The sequence below is a fragment of the Oncorhynchus tshawytscha genome, linkage group LG10, assembly GCF_018296145.1.
Source record: "Oncorhynchus tshawytscha isolate Ot180627B linkage group LG10, Otsh_v2.0, whole genome shotgun sequence".
NCBI lineage: Eukaryota > Metazoa > Chordata > Actinopteri > Salmoniformes > Salmonidae > Oncorhynchus > Oncorhynchus tshawytscha.
The window spans coordinates 46957147-46980592 of record NC_056438.1 but is presented as its reverse complement, the minus strand read 5'-3'; the positions used below and the strand labels follow the sequence as shown (position 1 = coordinate 46980592).

Sequence of the window (23446 nt, the reverse complement as noted above, 5' to 3'; positions counted from 1 at the left end):
AATCCATTTTAGAATAAGCCTAAAGTAAAAAATGTCGTCAAGGGGTGTGAATACTTTCCGAATGCGCTGTATACTGTGTGTGCAAGGGAGACAGCCGGGCATTCGTGCAGTCGAGTCAGTTTCGGCCATAACATGGACTCTTAATGTGATTCAACTCGGTTACTCCTTGCTGAAACAAGCAAATCCGTCTTCGGCTGCCATGGCAACATCCCGCATAGAACGGGCTTGTAACTTCTAATTCTGTCAATTTGACAGGTAAACGCTTGGGTACACTCGCAAAGGCTGCCTGGTATTTCCATTCAATTTCCACGTTAAAGCAGAATATTCATTCAAATGATTTTAACTGGATGTGGCTGATGTTAACTTAGTAATGTCAGTTGAATAAATACATCATTTACTTCCTGCTTTTCTCCTATGGGTACACTCGCAATGACCGCTAGTCCACCCACTATGCCATCATTGACTTGAATGGGGATGCTCATTATCTTTTTTCTATGGCAGCACAGTCAGGAGCGGAGGAGAAGAATGTGCTACAGTCACCCAAAAGTCCATGACCATCACAGCCCTAGATATAAGACCACCACAGAAGTCCTCACGTGTTTTTAATCCTTCGTCATTTGGAATTGATATACTGCTTCTATACTATCATACAATGTGTTATATCTCAAAGTGGTACGGCAGTATGCGTTATCAAATTAAAACGTGACATATCAACAGTGCAGTAAACAAAGAACCCTGTTCATTGCGAAGCTAAATGACTTCAGTGTCCACACTCCCTCTTTATGGGTAGATAATGACAGAACAAGATACTGTAGGCAGATATGGTTCTGTTTGGCGTCTGTATCTGCCCTCTGATGTTCTGAACAGTAAATTGCAGCTATTCCAGGAAAGCATCCTATAATGACGCAATGCAAAGTTCCACCCACCCTTCAAAGCAGGCTTCCCAAACTTATTTGGCCCACAAGGTCTGAGAAAAAATAAAATGTTTTGTCCCAAGTCTCTTTTTGGCCATAAAAAAAAAGAAATTCTAAAAAGACCAGCAAATCAGCTCCAAGTGACTTACATTTTGGAAAGCTATTCCAAAGTACTCGCACGCATAACTGAGTGATATATAGATATATATTTAAGCAAGGTTTGAAATGTTTGTCCAATATTACAGCCGTTTTGGGTAGCCTAGTGGTTAGAGCGTTGGACTAGTAACTGAAAGGTTGCAAGTTCAAATCCCCGAGCTGACAAGGTACAAATCTGTCGTTCTGCCCCTAAACAGGCAGAACAAATTCTTATTTTCAATGACAGCCTAGGAATAGTGGGTTACACTGTTCCTAGGCTGTCATTGAAAATAAGAATTTGTTCTTAACTGACTTGCCTAGTTAAATAAAAAAGGTAAAATAAAATACAAATGATTTGTAAATATGTTTCCGGGTCCCTGACCATCCACTCAAGAAATTGGCCTGAGGCTGAAACTAGTTGATGATCACATCTTTAAAGACCTCCTTTCCTCATCTGCTCTCCTTCGTGATCACTTTGGTTGAAAGGACCTCCTACCATGCTGCTTCTAATATCCTGGCAAATCAGCGGTAATGAGCATTTTTCTATATCATTGTATTACCATCTTATACAATGACGCATTGCAAAATACCTCTACTTATTAGTTCCTGTGAGAGATAGCAGAGAGGAGAAAAAAGGAGGACACTTACGATCCAGTCCGTTGGCATATCTCATGCTGATCTCACAGTGGCCCCACACGGCACTGACGATCGGGTACAGCTTCTTCCCCTTCAGGCCTCTGAATGCCACACCGAGGTACTGTCCGTCCACCATGAAACTCAACGTGCCCTCGTCCATATCCAACACCACTAGAAGAGCGTCCGGCAATACGAAAGCTTCCTCAGGCTCTAAGAAACACGGATACGAAGGTAGGGAAACCTGGGCCCGGTTCTTACTGTCGTGGTACAGTCGGTTCCTGCCCAAGTCCCACCCCCAGGACTCCGAGTCACTGCCTACTAGTGCCGTGTAGCCGACAGAGTGTAAGGGGGCGTCGGACGTGGCTACTCCCACCACAGCGTGTGTCCCTCGCTGTCTCGCCGGCCAGTGGATCCGCCAGACGTGGAGCCCCCGCGTATAGCCCACTCTGCCACGGATGCAGTCGGTGCTCTGCGCTACAGGATGGCGGTGGAAGGTCAGTTTATCCTCCTCCTTGATAAAAACGTTGAGCGAGCGGTCCTCCGGGTTCCAGGCATGGCGGAGCTGGAGGTCAGGGGGCGCGGGGGGCATGTCCAGCAGCAGGTCCAGCCGCGGCGGCTTGTAGAAGTCAGGGCCCCGCAGCTCGGGGTGGAGGTGCCGGCGGTGGGTCGTCGGGCGGAAGGAGGGCGAGCCACCCTCGCCACGACTGTCCACTGACTTGACGCCGCCAGAGATCTTCTGACCCATGGTGTTGGCGATAAAGGGGGAGAGGGGCAGGGACGAAGGTGTTAGTTTGGGTCGGTTTCGGTCCTCTGTCGCCCCGGCGTTACTTCATTAAAGCAGATTTTTCAGTGCAGTAACCAGGGGAACCACAGGGAGCAGTGATGACGCACTCCTGTCGGTGGCCGACTCCACAACGCCGCTTTCAAAAGGGGGCCGCCAACGACACTCCTGAGAGGAGAAAGCAGAGAGAGAGGAATGTGAGTGCATGTAAGGGTACGTTACAGCTTATGACTGCTCCATTCTGGCCCAAATCGCTGCCTCCTTGCAAAACACACAAAAAAGTTCTAGAGACCAGAGAGAGAACGAGAGCTATAACAAAAACACACCAAAAGTGAGATACTTCCCCTAGAGTAGAACTGCGAGGACACTAATGCTCCTTTAGATAAAACATTTTCAATAACCGCCTTTTAGAAAAGCAGCAGAGTCGGCAAAAAAACAAACATTTTCTTTTAAATATATTGCTCTATCCGAGTTTCCAAAACCCCGCAAAAAAAAGAAAAAAAAGAAAGTTTAAACAAAATCCCTCCTTGCTGCAGCGTCATTGATCCATGGTGATGTGAAAAAGAACGCTCTGTGAACTAGATAATGGAAGATTGGCTGATAAGCTAAAAATACTAGGGCCCTATGTAACAATAGCAGGCAGTTCCTGTTCGGGACACACACTTCCTGTTCAGCTGAAATGACACATCATTCTCTTCCAGGAATGAGGGATAGCTATTCCTGAACACAGGGAAAGGGACACTCATACCAGACTGACACACCGCTTGGGGGTAGACACACACGTCAGCTGTGTGTGTGTGTAATATTATTTAGTACTGTACACAGATGATAGACTGAAATACAGGTCTACTGTTGCTATGTAAGCTAATATCCACAGACACAAATGCAGTACTGTACAACATAACACTCAGACAGAGTGAGGTCAGCAACTGCCTGAGAGAGAGAGAGAGGTCTGTCTGTGTAAGTTAACAGGAAGGGGGGTGACCAGACGGCCAGACAGCCACACAGCTGTGAGTCCTGCCCCCCACCCTCTCTCGGTCTTCCTCCCATTAAATGACAAGAGGAATGAGGTCATGAGAGTTGGCAGTGTGTGTGTGGCACCAGAGAGTTCAGTTCCCAGCAGGGAGTGTGTGTCTGTGTCGGTGTGTCCAATTAACTGTTCCGAGTGTGTCATAAGTGGGCAGGTGGGTTAGGGCTGGGTTCTTATGGAAGTTTCTGGGAGAATGTCATTAGCTACTCAGTAACTGTAGCCAAACTGTAGTCGTGTGTGTGTGTCTAGGTGTAGTTCTGTACAAGTGTCTTTCTCTGTATTATCTGAGTCTATGGCTGCGTTTACACAGGTAGTGATATTTTCCCAAATAATTGGAAAAACAGCTGATCTGACTGGTCAAAAGCCAAATTAGTGGGGGATAAAAATACAGAATTGGCCTGCCTGCGTTTACCCCGTTGTGTTATTGTATGTGTGTACCCCTTTGTGTTATTGTGTGTGTGTACACACTAGAAGTCGACCGATTATGATTTTTCAACGCCGATACCAATTGGAGGACCAAAAGAGCCGATACCGATTACAAAAAAATGGGCCAATTTTTTATTTGTAATAATGACAATTACAACAATACTGAATTAACACTTATTTTAACTTAATATAATACATCAATAAAATCAATTTAGCCTCAAGTAAATAATGAAACCTGTTAAATTTGGTTTAAATAATGCAAAAACTAAGTGTTGGAGAAGAAAGTAAAAGTGCAATATGTGCCATGTAAGATAGCTAACTTTTAAGTTCCTTGCTCAGAACATGAGAACATATGAAAGCCGATGGTTCCTTTTAACATGAGTCTTCAATATTCCCAGGTAAGAAGTTTTAGGTTGTAGGAATTATAGGACTATTTCACTCTATACCATTTGCATTTCATTAACCTTTGACTATTGAATGTTCTTATAGGCACTTTAGTATTGCCAGTGTAACAGTAAAGCTTCCGTCCCTCTCCTCGCTCCTCCCTGGGCTCGAACCAGGAACACAACGACAACAGCCACCCTCGAAGCAGCTTTACCCACGCAGAGCAAGGGGAACAACCACTCCAAAGCTCAGAGCGAGTGACGTTTGAAACGCTATTAGCGCACGCTAACTAGCTAGCCATTTCACTTCGGTTACACCAGCCTCATCTCGGGAGTTGATAGGCTTGAAGTCATAAACAGCGCAATGCTTGACGCACAACGAAGAGCTGCTGGCAAAACACACAAAAGTGCTGTTTGAATTAATGTTTAAGCACCTGCTTCTGCCTACCACTGCTCAGTCAGATTATATGCAACGCAGGACACGCTTGATAATATCTAGTAATATCATAAATTATGTGTAGTTAACTAGTGATTGATTGTTTTTTATAAAATAAGTTTAATGCTAGCTAGCAACTTACCTTGGCTTACTACATTCGTGTAATAGGCAGTCTCCTTGTGGAGTGCACAAGGACTAGTTAACTGTAAGGTTGCAAGTTGGATCCCCTGAGCTGGCAAGGTGAAAATAAATGTTGTTCGGCCCCTGAAGGAGGAAGTTAACCCACCGTTCCTAGGCAGTCGTTGAAAATAAGAACATGTTAACTGACTTGCCTAGTTAAATAAAGATTAAATCAAGGTGTACATTTTTTTATTGGCAAAATAGGTGTCCAAAAATACTGATTTCTGGTTGTTATGACAACTTGAAATCGGCCCTAATTAAAATAGGCCATTCCGATTAATCAGTCGACCTAGAGTGTACACAGCATGTCCATTCCTCCCATTTCCCCCAGATGGCTCCTCTACATCGAGCTCAGCTGGCCTAGACCCAGTCTGGGAGGGCATGTGGGTGGTAACCTATGCATTACGGCTTCCTCAAGGGGGTGCTTGACCTCTGACCTGCAACACCACATTACCCCTCTGAAGGGGGCTAGACCCAGAGGTTGCAGTGAAGAGCTGCAACATACCAGCTGTTTCCATTTAGATCCTACCATCCCGTTTGAGTTAGACCGCTCTCCCTCTCGTTCTCACCCATCTCTGGCACACTCCCTCGCTCCCCCCAGCCTTCTGACGACTTATTTAGGAGAGTCTGCTCTTCTCTGTCATCATCCCTTCCTTTAGCTGGGCTAGACAGGTATGGCAGTTAGGGGAGCAGAAAGGACAGCATATAGGATGGGAAAGACCTAAATAATATTTTTTCTTTCTTGAGGGAGACAGAAAAGCATGATGAAATGGGGGTATATGAAGAGAAAGCAAGAGAGCGTGAGCAAGAGTGAACGCAGGACAGAGCGAGAACGAGAGCGAAGCCACAGACCAACAGAGAAAGTCACTGAAAAAGACAGAACCAAACAAAGGGATGTGTAACATTGGTGGGGGTGACTTGGCTACCTTCCCTCTAACAACGCTTTAAAAAAAAATCCGTTGCATAATGCGTGTATAAAATCATTGCTCGGTCCCTTCTGCCTCAGAGCCATGCTTTCATGCATATCCAAAATGCTCTGACTGGGGAGACGGGCTTTGATGTGACACACACACACACACACGCAATCTCACTCTCAGACACAGCTCCTTCACACGGACATTATTTGTCACAGTAGAGTCATTACCTCGGAACAGCTACACACAAACACAAGATGGAGGACTTCTAGGGAAAACTCATAATGTTTGGGAAATTACCAAAAAGATCACGGTCTGTCGGCTTCACAGGAGGAATAACCCAGACCAGCCTGTTAACGGGAATCCAAAACAGTGTGTTTAAAACAGACCAACACATACCTAGCAACCCTGCTTCCAATTAGTGGTGCGTGTGTTGCTATGAAGTGTGAACTGCAGTGGAGAGTAAAGCCTTTACAAACTATTCGACAACAACCGTTAGCGTCTACATAATTGAGATTCATTTCTAGTGAGGATATGCCAGCGGTAGGTAGGTTGTACGCAGTATGTTATTATTTAGAGTACGTCAAAATAGACAGAATTCCACAGGATGATTCATCTTTAAGAGATAAGGAAGGATACTCCACACTGCTAACGGGGGCCGTTGATCCTATTAAGCCAAGGAGAAAACGGCGGGAGAGCTCTCAATCTATCCATTTATTTCGATCCTTCTCCCTCCAACTTTCCCTGTCAGTTTATTTAGCCACTCTCCCTCCAGTCACCGCTCCAAAACACTACATTCCCCAGCCATACTCAGGCGGAACACTGTCCGGATCCAGAACGGACTCAATACGCGGGGTCACAGCTTTCTTTTAAAGAACCCAGTAGAATGCACAAGGTGCCATTTTGCAAGCAACTATTTAACTAGGCAAGTCAGTTAAGAACAAATTCTTATTTACAAATGATGGCCTATCAAAAAAAGCCTCTTGCAGGGACAGAGGCCTGGCATTAAAAATAAATAAGTAAATAAAGAACACACATCACAACACTACATAAAGAGAGACCTAACATAGCAAGGCAGTTACACATAACACAGCATGGTAGCAACACAACATGGTACAAACATTATCAGGCACAGACAACAGCACAAAGGGCAAGAAGGTAGAGACAACAATACATCACACAAAGCAGCCACAACTGTCAGTAAGAGTGTCCATGATTGAGTCTTTGAATGAAGAGATTGAGATAAAACTGTCCAGTTTGAGTGTTTGTTGCAGCTCGTTCCAGTCGCTAGCTGCAGCGAACTGAAAAGACGAGACCCAGTGATGTGTATGCTTTGGGGACCTTTAACAGAATGTGACTGGCAGAACGGGTGTTGTATGTGGAGGATGAGAGCTGCAGTAGATATCTCAGGGGGGAGTGAGGCCTAAGAGGGTTTTATAAATAAGCATCAACCAGTGGGTTTTGCGATGGGTATACAGAGATGACCAGTTTAAAAGAGGATTATAGAGTGCAGTGATGTGTCCTATAAGGAGCATTGATGGCAAATCTGATGGACGAATGGTAAAGAACATCTAGCCGCTCGAGAGCACCCTTACCTGCTGCTCTATAAATTACGTCTCTGTAATCTAGCATGGGTAGGATGGTCATCTGAACCAGGGTTAATTTGGCAGCTGGGGTGAAAGAGCAGCGATTACATGGAAACCACAAGTCTAGATATAACCTCAGCCTGCAGCTTTGATATATGCTGAGAAGGACAGTGCACCGTCTAGCCATAATCCCAAGTACTTGTACGAGGTCATTACCTCAAGCGCTAAACCCTCAGAGATAGTAAAAACACCTGTGGGAAGAAGGGCATTCTTCTTACCAAACCACATGACCTTTGTTTTGAAGGTGTTCAGAACAAGGTTAAGGGCAGAGAAAGCTTTGTTGTAGAGCGTTTAACAAAAAAAATCTAGGGAGGGGCCAGCTGAGTATTAGACTATGTTCTGCATATAAATGGAAGAGAGCTTCCTACTGCCTAAGCTATGTTATTGATGTAAATTGAGAAGAGCATGGGGCCTAGGATTGAGCCTTGGGGTACTGCATTGGTGACAGGCAGTGGCTGAGACACTGCACTCTTTTGAGGTAGCTAGCAAACCAGGCCAAAGACTCCTCAGACACATCAATACTCCTTAGCCGGCCCACAAGAACAAAATGTTCTACCGTATCAAAAGCTTTGGCCAAGTCAAAAATAGCAGCCCAACATTGGTTAGAATTAAGGGCAATGGTGACATCATTGAGGACCTTTAAGGTTGCAGTGACACATCCATAACCTGAGTGGAAACCAGATTGCATACCCGAGAGAATACTATAGACATCAAGAAGCCAGTCAGTTGATTATTGACAAGTTTTTCCAACAGTTCCAGAAGTTTAAGGAGCTCCTTTAGCACTTCGTCCAAGTGACCGCCTGCAGGGAGAAACTTTGTAGCGGGGCAGGGGGGGGGGGGAGAAGCGTCGGGGATAATCGCATTAGAAGGGGTGGGAGATGAGGAAATGTTGGACGGGCAGGGAGGCATGGCTGAGTCAAATAGGAATCCTGACTTAATGAAGTGGTAATTGAAGAGCTCAGCCATGTGCTTCTTGTCAGTAACAACCACAACATTTAGGGACATGGGCAGCGGTGAGGGTTTATTCTCCAGGTGTTTAACCGTTTCCCAGAACTTCTTGGGGTTAGACCCACAGAGCGAGCACTGCTCCTTAAAGTAACCAACTTTGGCCTCCCGGATAGCCAGTGCACTTATTTCTCATTTGCCTGAACTAGAGCCAGTCAGCCTGAGTACGTGTCCAAGTGTCTTCGACAGAGGGATTGATTCTATCCCATTTTTGTTGTAACTAGACCATGTCAGCTAACATTCTTTAGCATGGTAGTTAACATATCTAAACCTTGTAGTTATCATGGGCAGATTATGTGCCCATGGGCCTAGACCGCACAGGGGTCCCCATTGATTTGGTTGCGATGTTTGAGCCACTCATATGAACACAAAGGAGACATCGCAAAATGAAAAAAGAAATATATATATTTTTTTACTTGCAGGAAATAAGTTTTAAAACTGCTAAATATACGCTCTGCCAACAAGAGGGGCGTGAACAAAACAATGTGAACATACACTAGATGTCTGCCAGGGTCGCTGTATTGAAGCCAGCACGGTTATCTTGGCACTCCCCCACCTTGTAAAAAATATTTTGGAAGCTATAGAAATGTATTTATTAATGTCTACACACGTTTTTGACCAGTATATATTCTATTAGACGCCTTAAATCCATAGATTTCAATTATTTTAACTGAACATAAAAACCATGCATGGGTCACGAGGTGGTTTCTTTCTACAATGATAATTGACATCTGGAATTTTGCCACATAGGAAATGTGTGACCAAACAGTCTCAAATAATATTTGAGTACCCCTGACATACGCCCACCCCTTTCTCTGTGCCTTTGTTTCTTCATCCTGCTCTCTGTAGCAACAATAAATCATCAGCGAAGGGTAAAACAGCACTTACACCCTATCAGTGGGTACAAATTATATCATGCTGCCGACAAAACGGCCCAAGCAATTTGCATTGTTGCATTCAATGAATGCTTGATTGGCAGAGATGTCTTCAGGAACACACACACACACACACACACAGCACTGTGATATGCCATGTGTTTTGGATTACTAGCATTTATGGGAATTTTAATAGTCATTGAGCTCTTGGTTAAAAAACATTGCACCAATATATCAGTTTGAATTTACACTGAACAAACATAAAATGCAACAATTTCAAAAGATTATACGGAGTTAGAGTTCATAAGGAAATCAGTCAATTTAAGTAAATAAATTAGGCCCTAATCTATGGATTTCACATGACTGGGAATACAGAACACAACAACAAAAAAAGTTGGGTGTGGATCAGAAAACCAGTCAGTGTGTGGTGTGACCACCACCACTTTCCCTCATGCAGCGCAACATCTCCTTCGCATAGAGTTGATCAGGCTGGTGATTGTGGCCTGTGGAATGTTGTCCCACTCCTCTTCAATTTCTGTGTGAAGTTTCTGGATATTGGCGGGAACTAGAACACGCGGTCATACATGTCGATCCAGAGCATCCCAAACGTGCTCAATGCGTGACATGTCTGGTGAGTATGCAGGCCATGGAAGAATTGGGACATTTTCAGCTTCCAGGAATTGTGTACAGGTCCTTGCGACATGGGGCCATGCATTATCATACTGAAACATGAGGCGATGGCGGCAGACACACCGGCAGTCATGACCGCAGTAACATTTTCACGTGACCATTGAGACATGGTAATCTCGTTTTATGCACTCTGGACATGCTTGGTAGTAACCATCTCACTAACGAGCATCAAGTCCTAATGGCCTGGTACTCAGGGCTCTATTGTCCCTCTAACCACTGACAGCAATGCAAATGCATTGATGTCAAAAATCACATCAAAACACATATCATCAAGTCACTGTGATGATCAATTTGAAGAAAGAAGTTCAACAGCAGCTTGAAACAGTGGTAGTCGTTTCAAAGCCTAACACAAAAACGGACAGTGCTTTCTGATGATTAATTCAAAACATCCATACGCATATTAGAGTCTATGAATAGACCCTACGTATAGGCTTTTGAGTCCAAAGCCTGAAAAAAAACTGAATTAAAACGATGATTGTGCCTTATACAATAGTTACCCTACTGCATGCGTAAGTAAAAGTACATTTATGATAAGGTTGAGTAGGGGTTGACAGTGTATGTTGATCCACAGACGTTTAAAACAAACATTACAATAATAATGAATGGCGGGGGTAATTTGTTCTGTTCTCCAAATAGCATTTTAGAGTAAACCCTAACCTGTCCCGCCATATCCTAGGTTTAGCTGAACTGACGCCAGTGGTATAAACTCATAGAAGGGCACTTAACACACACACACACACAGTTGCATGCTAGCGTTGCGAAGACACGCACAGCATACCAACCCAAAATGTACATGGAACACGACTTCCTAACAGCCGTCTTCTCCCAAGCATAATGTTAGTCACTGCTCAAGGACTTTCCTCCGGAACCCCGGAACCCCCCACACAAACAATAGGGATTTGAACACACAGTATGGGCCAGAGAAACCCACCACAACCTCTGCTACTATCTAAAATCACCTTATCCAAGAAAGGGGGAGCGAAAGAGCGAGAGACAAACATAATGGCAGACAGAGAGAAAGAGAGCGATAACAAGCCAAGCAAGAGGTCAGCAGCTGACAAAACAAAAGAGATGAAGTCAGAAAGAAGCCCCGCTATCTAACCATCCCAGCAGCACAGCTCAGATTTACCCCCTCCCCTCTAACCTAAACATGGTAGGACAACAGAAACCTATAGCTGTGGCACAAACCATATTAGATGAATGCGGGGGGTATATATAGAAGTCAGAGGTATAGAAAATGTCAGGTTTTAGAATAGATAGAATTCAGGAGTAGATATGCTTTTAAGTGTCAGTAAGGGGAGGGAAATCCGAGGACAGTATATGGGAGAATTCCCGACACACACGGAGCGGAGGAGGGAAGAGTATCCTGTACAGCTGGGGCCTCTGGTCCATTAGGGAAATTAAAGACAGGAAAAGACGGGACAGGGAAGAGAGGAAACACGCAGCGTCTGGGAGAAATCTGGTCAGCCATGAGAGAGATGCAGGATGCCACACACACACAGAAGAATAAACTCTTAGATAAGGAGTACATAGTCAAATAAACAGTACAGAGTGCATCACGAGGTGTCGGCATCCCTCATTCACGCACACAAAAACGTAACTTTCACAAAAGCCATCCACCTCGCTACCATGCGCTCTCTAACAGTCTTAAACAGGCCGCTTACAGTAAGTAGTAACAGCAGTGTAGCTCTTCTGTGAAACTCCGCGTCTCATGTTCCACCTCAAAGCCGATAAAAAAAAAACTAATCAAGAGAAGAGCGGTGATAAAAGCTCTCCCTCTCTCCGTTGTGGAAAGAACAGAAGAGAACACAAGCCAGTTGAGTCCTGCTGAGGGAAAAGACTCCCTCTCCCTAGAGGTGACCCACCCTCTCTTCCCTCCCTGCCTGGCAGAAGCTAAGCCGTCCGGCCGCTATCGCTACTGCTCCTGCCCTCGGCGACTCTTCGTTGCCGTGGCGTCCGCCGCCTGTCGCTATCGAGCACTCTTCTTCTTCAGAGTTAGTTTCAGTTCAGCACAGAGTGAGTGAGTGAGCGAGAGAGAGACAGTAGGACAAGGATGAGAGGGAAGGCTGGCTGCCTCATGCTGAAAGCCAAACCCCTCTGATCTCATCAAGCAGGGTTACGACAGAGACCAGACAGACGGGCTGGGGGGGGGGACACACACGCCCATTTCATTTCCCTCACCCCATCTGAGCCCAACCAACCCCCTCTGCCATACAGATACTGAGAGACAGGCAGCAAACACATAAAATACACACACGGATAGAACACCACACTTCTACAATCACAGTCTAAGCCTATATTAAAATATAGTACAAAATATACACTTACCCATATGGTATATACTTTAGAATCGCAGGTACATATACAATCATGCCTTTATGCAGAATCTAAAACACACATTTAGACATACAACGTAATACAAACAGATGTCATACACATACAGCAGCATTTAAACAGTTATTTATGTGCTCCATTCCAGACACACAGTTTGACAGCTTTTTCCTGCCATAGACAGACCAAATAAAAACTTCAGCTCAAGACACAGTATACACACACATCCCTCCGGCACCAGCACAGACAGCGTGAGTGTTCCATCGTCATGAATGAGGCACAGAGTATCTGAGTGGACTTCCTATTTCCTGGGCCACGCGGACCACCGGGGAGCACTAACTGACACCACACCGGGCCTGAACCTCCACCTCTCTGCACCACACACACACAGACTACTCAATCGCCCCCTTTCACCCTCCCAGTCCCACCTCAGCCCACTACGGTGGAGGGAGGTAAAGGGGAAACGCGTAGCACTGTAAAAACACAAGCCCTCGCTGCGGATCAACGGAGTCAAATATACTTCTAACCCCATTGACCTTACCAACACACACACTAAAATTACTCACCGTTAGCCATTATAGCCACGGAGGCTAGCCCACGCCGGTTAAACGGCCGACAATGTAGGCAGTCACCGTAGGCTAAACATAATATACATTACCAACGCTTGTGTTTCAGATTTTTGTTTTAAAGAAAGAATTAGAAAGTAACTACAGTGTGTTCAAAGATAGGCAACTTTGAACCAAACTGTTTCCCTCCTATTAGTTAGACATGCACGACATGGCAACCCCTTCAAATTAGTGGATTTGGCTATTTCAGCCACACCAGTTGCTGACAGGTGTATAAAACCTTTTATTTTAAACGAGCACACAACCATGCAATCTCCATTGACAAACAGTAGAATGGCCTGTAATGAAGCACTCACTTTCAACATGGCACAGTCATAGGATGCCACCTTCCCATCATCATTTTTCTGCCCTACTAGAGCTGCCTGGTCAACTAAGTGCTGTTACTGTGACATAGAACCATCTAGGAGCACACAAGCGCAAAGAACAGGACCAGCGAGTGCTGAAGCACGTAAAAATCTGTCCCCGGTTTCAACACTCACTATCGAGTTCCAAACTGCCTCTAGAAGCAACGTCAGCACAATAACTGTTCATCTCACTCCAAGGTGGCATAGCAGTTCAGACGTCTTTGTCCTCGTCTTGTGTGTGATATATATATAGTGTGTGGTGTATAGTATATATACACACACACACACACACATTATATTATATATATTATATATATACACACACATACACACACACACAACTTTTCACATACATTTTATTTTTATTTTCCATCAACTCATCTTCAAAACACTCTCCTGCAACCCGCCTCACCAATTTATATTTATAAAAAAGTATTATTTACCTCAAATCTGTAATCCTCCAAGAAGCTAGCCTGAAACTAGCCAGAAGCTAATCCAGAAGCTAATCAGAAGCTAGTTAGCTTCTTTACTGGCAAATCGTTAGTATTCAGCTAACCACGGTTTGTGGTCATCAGCTATCCTTTAGCTCGAAAATCTATCGCCAGTTCTGTACGGCGCAGCGCGGCTCGGGACGGAACATACCGGACCAATTTTTCTCTCCATGTCCCTGGATTTCGACTGCTCTCTGGACATTCATACCCGGATCTCACAGCTAGCTAGCTGCTATCCGTGTGACTATCGGCCTTCGTCGATTCCGGAGCAAACATCAATTATTCCGGAGCTAGCCAGCTCCGTCAATCACTCCTGAGTTCCATCAATCACTCCTGGGCTGCAGTCACCTATCCGGACCCGTTTTACTGCCTACGTGGAGCCCCACTGGGCCTTCACAACTGGACTGCCGACGTGATCTACCCGAAGGAGATCCGGCTGGCTCCTCCGTCGCGACGTTACCTGAACGCCCATCTGCGGCCTGCTAACCGTTAGCTGTCTTACCGGCTGCTATCTGAATAGACAATCGGACAATTTATTTATTTTTATTATTACTATGTTGTTTTCTTCTTGGGCCTCTATAACTATATCTATTGTTTTTATTTTTGTTGTTGTGTGATTTGGATTAATCCCCTCTACCACACTAATCTACTGACGGAACGCAAGAGGTGGCTAACAACAGACCTCCATCCTATGCTAGCTTGCTACCAATGGCCTGGCTAGCTGTCTAAATCGCCGTGACCCCCAACCAACCTCTCCACTCACTGGACCCTTTTGATCACTCGACTAAGCATGCCTCTCCTTAATGTCAATATGTCTTGTCCATTGCTGTTCTGGTTAGTGTTTTTTGGCTTATTTCACTGTAGAGCCTCTAGTCCTGCTCACTATACCTTATCCAACCTATTAGTTCCACCACCCACACATGCAATGACATCTCCTGGTTTCAATGATGCTTCTAGAGACAATATCTCTCTCTTCATCACTCAATACCTAGGTTTACCTCCACTGTATTCACATACTACCATACCTTTGTCTGTACATTATACCTTGATGCTATTTTACCGCCCCCAGAAACCTCCTTTTACTCTGTGTTCCAGACGTTCTAGACGACCAATTCTCATAGCTTTTAGCCGTACCCTTATTCTACTCCTCCTATGTTCCTCTGGCGATGTAGAGGTGAATCCAGGCCCTGCAGTGCCTAGCTCCACTCCTATTCCCCAGGCGCTCTCTTTTGACGACTTCTGTAACCGTAATAGCCTTGGTTTCATGCATGTTAACATTAGAAGCCTCCTCCCTAAGTTTGTTCTATTCACTGCTTTAGCACACTCTGCCAACCCGGATGTTCTAGCTGTGTTTGAATCCTGGCTTAGGAATTTTAATTCCAAACTACAACATTTTCAGACAAGATAGAACTGCCAAAGGGGGCGGTGTTGCAATCTACTGCAAAGATAGCCTGCAGAGTTCTGTCCTACTATCCAGGTCTGTACCCAAACAATTTGAACTTCTACTTTTAAAAATCCACCTCTAAAAACAAGTCTCTCACCGTTGCCGCCTGCTATAGACCACCCTCTGCCCCCAGCTGTGCTCTGGACACCATATGTGAACTGATTGCCCCCATCTATCTTCAGAGTTCGTGCTGCTAGGCGACCTAAACTGGAACATGCTTAACACCCCAGCCATCCTACAATCTAAACTTGATGCCCTGAATCTCAAACAAATTATCAATGAACCTACCAGGTACCTCCCCAAAGCCTTAAACACGGGCACACTCATAGATATCATCCTAACCAACTTCCCCTCTAAATACACCTCTGCTGTCTTCAACCAAGATCTCAGCGATCACTGCCTCATTGCCTGCATCTGTAATGGGTCAGCGGTCAAACGACCTCCACTCATCACTGTAAAACGCTCCCTGAAACACTTCTGCGAGCAGGCCTTTCTAATCGACCTGGCCGGGGCATCCTGGAAGGATATTGATCTCATCCCGTCAGTAGAGGATGCCTGGATATTTTTTTAAATGCCTTCCTAACCATCTTAAATAAACATGCCCCATTCAAGAAATTTAGAACCAGGAACAGATATAGCCCTTGGTTCTCCCCAGACCTGACTGCCCTTAACCAACACAAAAACATCCTATGGCATTCTGCATTAGCATCGAACAGCCCCCGTGATATGCAGCTGTTCAGGGAAGCTAGAAACCATTATACACAGGCAGTTAGAAAAGCCAAGGCTAGCTTTTTCAAGCAGAAATTTGCTTCCTGCAACACTAACTCAAAAACGTTCTGGGACACTGTAAAGTCCATGGAGAATAAGAACACCTCCTCCCAGCTGCCCACTGCACTGAAGATAGTGGTGACAGCGTTTCCTGATAAATCCACCATAATTGAGAATTTCAATAAGCATTTTTCTACGGCTGGCCATGCTTTCCACCTGGCCACTCCTACCCCGGTCAACAGCACTGCACCCCCAACAGCAACTCGCCCAAGCCTTCCCCATTTCTCCTTCTCCCAAATCCATTCAGCTGATGTTCTGAAAGAGCTGCAAACTCTGGACCCCTACAAATCAGCCGGGCTAGACAATCTGGACCCTTTCTTTCTAAAATTATCTGCCGAAATTGTTGCCACCCCTATTACTAGCCTGTTCAACCTCTTTCGTGTCGTCTGAGATTCCCAAAGATTGGAAAGCAGCTGCGGTCATCCCCCTCTTCAAAGGGGGGGACACTCTTGACCCAAACTGCTACAGACCTATATCTATCCTACCGTGCCTTTCTAAAGTCTTCGAAAGCCATGTCAACAAACAGATTACCGACCATTTCGAATCTCACCATACCTTCTCTGCTATGCAATCTGGTTTCAGAGCTGGTCATGGGTGCACCTCAGCCACACTCAAGGTCCTAAACGATATCTTAACCGCCATCGATAAGAAACATTACTGTGCAGCCGTATTCATTGATCTGGCCAAGGCTTTCGACTCTGTCAATCACCACATCCTCATCGGCAGACTCGACAGCCTTGGTTTCTCATGATTGCCTCGCCTGGTTCACCAACTACTTCTCTGATAGAGTTCAGTGTGTCAAATCGGAGGGTCTGCTGTCCGGACCTCTGGCAGTCTCTATGGGGGTGCCACAGGGTTCAATTCTTGGACCGACTCTCTTCTCTGTATACATCAATGAGGTCGCTCTTGCTGCTGGTGATTCTCTGATCCACCTCTACGCAGACGACACCATTCTGTATACTTCCGGCCCTTCTTTGGACACTGTGTTAACAACCCTCCAGGCAAGCTTCAATGCCATACAACTCTCCTTCCGTGGCCTCCAATTGCTCTTAAATACAAGTAAAACTAAATGCATGCTCTTCAACCGATCGCTACCTGCACCTACCCGCCTGTCCAACATCACTACTCTGGACGGCTCTGACTTAGAATACGTGGACAACTACAAATACTTAGGTGTCTGGTTAGACTGTAAACTCTCCTTCCAGACCCATATCAAACATCTCCAATCCAAAGTTAAATCTAGAATTGGCTTCCTATTTCGCAACAAAGCATCCTTCACTCATGCTGCCAAACATACCCTTGTAAAACTGACCATCCTACCAATCCGACTTTGGCGATGTCATTTACAAAATAGCCTCCAATACCCTACTCAACAAATTGGATGCAGTCTATCACAGTGCAATCCGTTTTGTCACCAAAGCCAAAGCGTTTTGCGACCTGTACGCTCTCGTTGGCTGGCCCTCGCTTCATACTCGTCGCCAAACCCACTGGCTCCATGTCATCTACAAGACCCTGCTAGGTAAAATCCCCCCTTATCTCAGCTCGCTGGTCACCATAGCATCTTCCACCTGTAGCACACGCTCCAGCAGGTATATCTCTAGTCACCCCCAAAACCAATTCTTTCTTTGGCCACCTCTCCTTCCAGTTCTCTGCTGCCAATGACTGGAACGAACTACAAAAATCTCTGAAACTGGAAACACTTATCTCCCTCACTAGCTTTAAGCACCAACTGTCAGAGCAGCTCACAGATTACTGCACCTGTACATAGCCCACCTATAATTTAGCCCAAACAACTACCTCTTTCCCAACTGTATTTAATTTTAATTTATTTATTTAGCTCCTTTGCACCCCATTATTGTTATTACTTTGCACATTCTTCCATTGCAAAACTACCATTCCAGTGTTTTACTTGCTATATTGTATTTACTTTGCCACCATGGCCTTTTTTGCCTTTACCTCCCTTCTCACCTCATTTGCTCACATTGTATATAGACTTATTTTCTACTGTATTATTGACTGTATGTTTGTTTTACTCCATGTGTAACTCTGTGTCGTTGTATCTGTCGAACTGCTTTGCTTTATCTTGGCCAGGTCGCAATTGTAAATGAGAACTTGTTCTCAACTTGCCTACCTGGTTAAATAAAGGTAAAATAAAATAAATAAATAAAAATCTGGAGCTTCATGTAATGGGTTTCAATAGCCGAGCAGCCGCTTCTCATCTCTGTGGTAGTCTAAGTGAATACACCTCTGCCTGTAATATTTCATTTGTAAGGGTGTGGTCAAGTGTGCCAGTCAGGTACTGGTGAGGACCCTCCTTTTGGGGATTTCAGTTGAAGGGAAAATGACCACTGCTACGTCCTGACAATGTTATTGAGGTTACTGCTTATGTGTGAGGAAAGTGTCTCGAGCATCATTTTAAATGTCGAGACCAGAACAAGGGGAGGGACAAAGACGCTCAACAGGCACGTCGCGCTCCATTATTGTGCACACTCTGTTTCATTATGTTTCCTGATGCGATCAGGACACGCAGGTTGAAATAAAAGAAAAACATTAAAACTCTGAACCAACTATATTAAATTTGGGGACAGGTCAAAACACATGAAACATTTATGGCAATTTAGCTAGCTAGCTTGCTGTTGCTAGCTCATTTGTCCTGGGATATAAACATTGGGTTGCTATTTTACCTGAAATGCACAAGCTCCTCTACTCCGACAATTAATCCACAGATAAAAGGGTAAACTGAGTTAGTTTCTAGTAATCGCTCCTTCTTTGGACTTTACATGGCGGTTGGCAACCAATTTCAAGGTGCATTACCACCACCAACTGGATTGGTGTGTGGGCCTCAGTTCACCTTTCAATCACTCACATGGGTATATCCTCCTAAAACCCATGAGGAGATGGGAGAGGCAGGACTTGCAGCGTGTCAAGCGTCCCAAAAAAAATAACCAAGTTCTATTTATGGCAATGCAAAACACTCGTGACGCGAGCGAGCAGTTTGGATGAAATTATTGAATAAGATGTACATTCATATTGCAACACTAGCCTGCATAATGCAAGCGGTGTGTTCAGCATGTAAGGCAACATATGACAGAAGATAAGCTGAATGTATCCAATTATAGACAAGCTGACTAACAAATAGCAAAAACATATCCCCCCAAAAATCCTGCACCCCCTACCGTATTTGGCTGTAGCCTACAGTACATTTACTATATTAGCGGGTTAGTGTCGGGACTCAGATTTTCAGTCAGCCAGTTGCGGATGGATTATTAGCAATTGCAGGCGGGTGCAGGTGAACAAACAGCTGACCCACGCATCACTAGTGTGTGCGCGTGTGAGCTGGGATGAAGGGGTGAGTGTAGGGTGTGCTTTGTTAAAGTGTGTGAGGGGGTTCATAGAAAGAATAGGGACCAGAGTATCCCATAGTCAGTAAGCTGCTCATAGGCCAGAGAGCAAAAGTGTGTGTGTGAACCATCTTCTTCCAACACACGTGTCGTAGACCAAGCCTCCCAACCATTCAACACAAGGCCCAAGGGAGCGAGAAAGGAAGAAGGGGATGAATGGAGATAAGAAAAACAATGCAGGGTACTAGAGCCCTAAGGATTCGGATAGAGGAGGATGGAGAGAAAGAGGACGTGGAGAAAGGAGGGACGCTCATCTGGCAGTCGTCAAAGTGACCCCGGACAGATGGCAAACAAACAGAAAGAGGAAAGGTTCAGTTTGGAGAGGGTGATGGTGAAAGGGATGGGGAGGAGAGGGGGACAGAGGGAAGACTCACCCACTGCTCATCCGTCATCCTTCCTCCCATACGTGTGAAAACACACACACGTTCAGGGGCCAGCCACAATTTAAGTCTCTCTACTAGACTGTGAATAAATGTTCTTCAACACCATGTAAGGGCACAGGAAATTTCTCTACAGCAGGGTTCCCCAACTGGCAGCACAGACGTATAAAACCCAGAAAATCAGCTCCAAGTGATACCATCCGCTCAAAAAAATAATCCCACAGCTGGATCTACTTGATAATCAGCATGAGAATGGGTCATCTTGCGTATAGACTATAATCATTCAGGGCAGACTACTGAAGCATGCACACAGACAGCTAGAGTAGGTAAATAATAGTACTACTAAGGTTTACAACTGATACAGGTAAGTGGAGTAGGATGCTGAGAGCTGAGACAGGAGCAGAACGATATGTTTCCATCTTTCTCACACACAGTCCATCTCTGTGTCAACATGCTTCTTGGGTCCCAGATAGCTGAAGGGAATAGAAATTGAATTTATGATTCGTATAGCGCCTCCATCTCCAAACGTCGGTCTCGCTTCCGCTCTTTCCCTAACGCCAACGCCCCCAAACATTTCCTTCCATTTTCCAGTAAACCCCAGTTCTTGTGATACAGACCGCACTCACCCAGACTGCAAGGGTCATAAGGGGGTAAAAGGTTACAGGTCACAGTTAAATCTGATTGATGGCCTCCACCCCCCCCATCTCCATCTCCCTCTCTCCCTTCTATCCTGGCATCTGCTGTCTGAGTCTGTCGCTCACGACCCTTTGTTGCCACGCGTCAAGTTTTCCCCGAGCTATCCCACAGTGCTGCTAAAATCTCACACACACACGTTCAATTTCATTAGTTGAATGTCTACCATGCAATCGTTTCTTTCCCGCTTTCCATTGTTGTCAGGTTTAATTGTGAAATTGTATCACAGCATATTGTCACTGGCTATTGTGCCAAAAGAAGGCTATAGCTACATATGACAAAGAGATCCAGACCACTGTATTCTCTTTACATTAGATTTTTTTTTAAATTTTTTAAAAGGTACAAAAATTAAATCAATAAACAGGTCCATGCCTAATTCCATCAGAATTTTTGTAGAAAAATTGTTTCTTTGTTTAGTTTTTCCAGGTTTCGCTCTCAAAATTGCACTTTAATAGAAAAACAACATTGGACATTCTAAAGCCAGGTTGACAAAACCGTTTTCTGGTAAATGGAACGGTTGTCATCATTAACGACTGACAAACGTGCACACAGAGGGGCATTTGCGTGCCGTTGCCTCTTGAGAAAGTTTAAGGAAAATCCCTTAAGCATTTTGTTCATGTCTTAACAATCTTGGACAAAGTAATACATTGTCTAATAAAGTTCAATACATTAAGTTCATTTCACAGATTTTATAGGGCCCCATCTGGTGCATCCCCTCTTCCCTGTTGTTCTTCCCCCTTTCTAAAATAAGGAAAAACGGTGCATCCCTCACCTCACTCACTTATTCACTACTGGATATCAATCCGCTAGCTCGTGCCTACCAAAATAGTTAGATTTTTCACCACAGCAAGAACTAGGGTTGGTCGGTATCTAAATTTGCATACCTTCATACAGTTCCTGTACCATACGGTATTACCGGCAGTGCCATTTCTTTCCAAACATTTATTAATATTATATATATAATTATAGTCCTAACAAATGCTAAAAAAGTACCAATGAATCATAATAGTGCTGACAAATGCTAAAAAAGTACCAATGAATTCCCATAGCGGATGCGAGCTAAATGCTAACAAGCGCAAGGTAACGTAAAAAAAAAGTTCAACTTCATGAGCTGTGGTAATTGCAATATCTCAAAAAAGGTTTGCGGCACACACAAAACAAATATCAGGCAGCAGGGATCTTGATCCATTAGGGGATTGTCTCTGCTGCTGTAAAAAAAGAAAAAAAAAAGAAGCTTTATCTTACAAACTAGCCACTTAGCTAGCAGGTAAGCAAACCAAATGCATAACTGGAGCCATGAGCATGACACCTTTTATACGCTAATTTTAAAAGATATGAACATATAAAACGCAACATGCAACAATTTTACTGAGTTACAGTTCATACGGAAATGAAGAGGGAGGGAATGGTAGTGAACAGCATTTCTGCCTTGCCTCTGAAATATTCAGGGCACCAGTCAATGGACAGTAAACAGGAGCAAGGCGCTGAGGTTTCACCCTGCATTCACTAGGTTTAAGAGGCTTTCAGTGAGGAGGGAGTGTGTGTGTAATGCACTCGTGTATATTCCCACATACAGCAATGTTTCCTCACCATTATTTACCTGGTTTAATCAGGGTCAATGCAAATAATCAAAGAGGTCAGCTAACACCACCACGCCACCAGAGAGCTAGGCTCATACATGCTACGACTGACCTAGTTTCACTGAGTGTGTGGTGTGCGTTTCTATATAAAGCGCCCACTGAAAGAGAAGACTTAGCAGTACCCCCAACCCCTTAGGAGTTTGGGCCGGCACGATACTGGGAAAAGGGTCCTGCCCCTTATCAGGTCAATGGCGCAGTGGGTAGTGGATTCAATTCCCAGGACCAGCCTTATGTAAAAATGTACGCACGCACAACAACTAAGTCACTTTGGATATAAAACACAGAAGCGTATTATATTTAGCGATGTACATGTACCGTCTGCTATATACTTAAGAAATTACCCAGTTACAAATCACCCAAACCATGGGTAAGACACATTCACATACTAACTATACAGTTCACTTAAGGATCAAATGGGTCAAGCAAGAATCAAAACAAGAGCAATGCATTTATTACCTGTTGGTTCTTAGGAAAGCAACATCGTCAGTCTGTTGGTGTGCTTCTGGTTCAAAGATCAGTACAACATATGGTGTGAGTCTGAAACAGATAAGAGGTAGAGTTATCAAGCAAACAGTAGAGAGAACATTCTCATTTATGCTGCTGCTCAGATTTTTCACGAGTGGCACGTGTAGCTTATTTTGGCGGCCAATCACAAGTCAAAGTGGCACTAGTCTCTGGGTGCCCGTGACATGCAAGTTGGAATTAAAATGACGCAGTTAAAAGTGAAATGACAAGAATTGTCTACAACCATGAGCCAACACGTAGGCTGCTGCTTAATATTTAGAATGGAGTTGTTGTTGTAATTGTGTAGGATGGGGACGGGTAGCGTAGCTGGGTTTCTCAACTCCACGATATATACCTTCGGAGTTAGGTTGCACAAATGTGGGCAGTGTACCTTCAACTACAGAGTCGCTGTTAGTCGATACAACCACCGACAGTTTCCGCGTATTTGATTAACATTTTATTAAATAGTACATTTGATTAAATAATTTCCACAAGGAAAGAAAGGCAGGCAGCTACAGATGACATAGGTAAGTGTTTAAGAATTATTATTAAAAAAAAAAAATTAAGTATCAAAATGTGGGCGAAGTGTACCTTCAACTACAGAGTCGCTGTTAGTCATCTCCACACAACTCCATTGATGTACATTGTGGAGTTGAGAAAAACATGGCTAGGGAAAGCGCAGCCTATGTAGCCACAAATAGCCAACCCAGCTA

General features: G+C 44.5%; 1 protein-coding gene across 3 annotated transcripts in view; it reads right to left on the bottom strand.

Moving 5' to 3' along the window:
• The window catches only part of LOC112260326 (SPRY domain-containing SOCS box protein 4), a 112397-nt gene that overhangs the window by 47059 nt on the left and 41892 nt on the right, over positions 1 to 23446 (bottom strand). The window contains exons 2-3 of one of the 3 annotated variants that reach the window (XM_024435346.2): positions 22686 to 22766; positions 1698 to 2634 (exon numbers count right to left, since the gene is read on the bottom strand). In XM_024435346.2, coding sequence (XP_024291114.1) covers positions 1698 to 2430 — 733 coding nt within the window. In that variant the 5' untranslated portion in view covers positions 2431 to 2634; positions 22686 to 22766. The other 2 variants (XM_024435348.2, XM_024435347.1) reach the window with 2 other exon arrangements.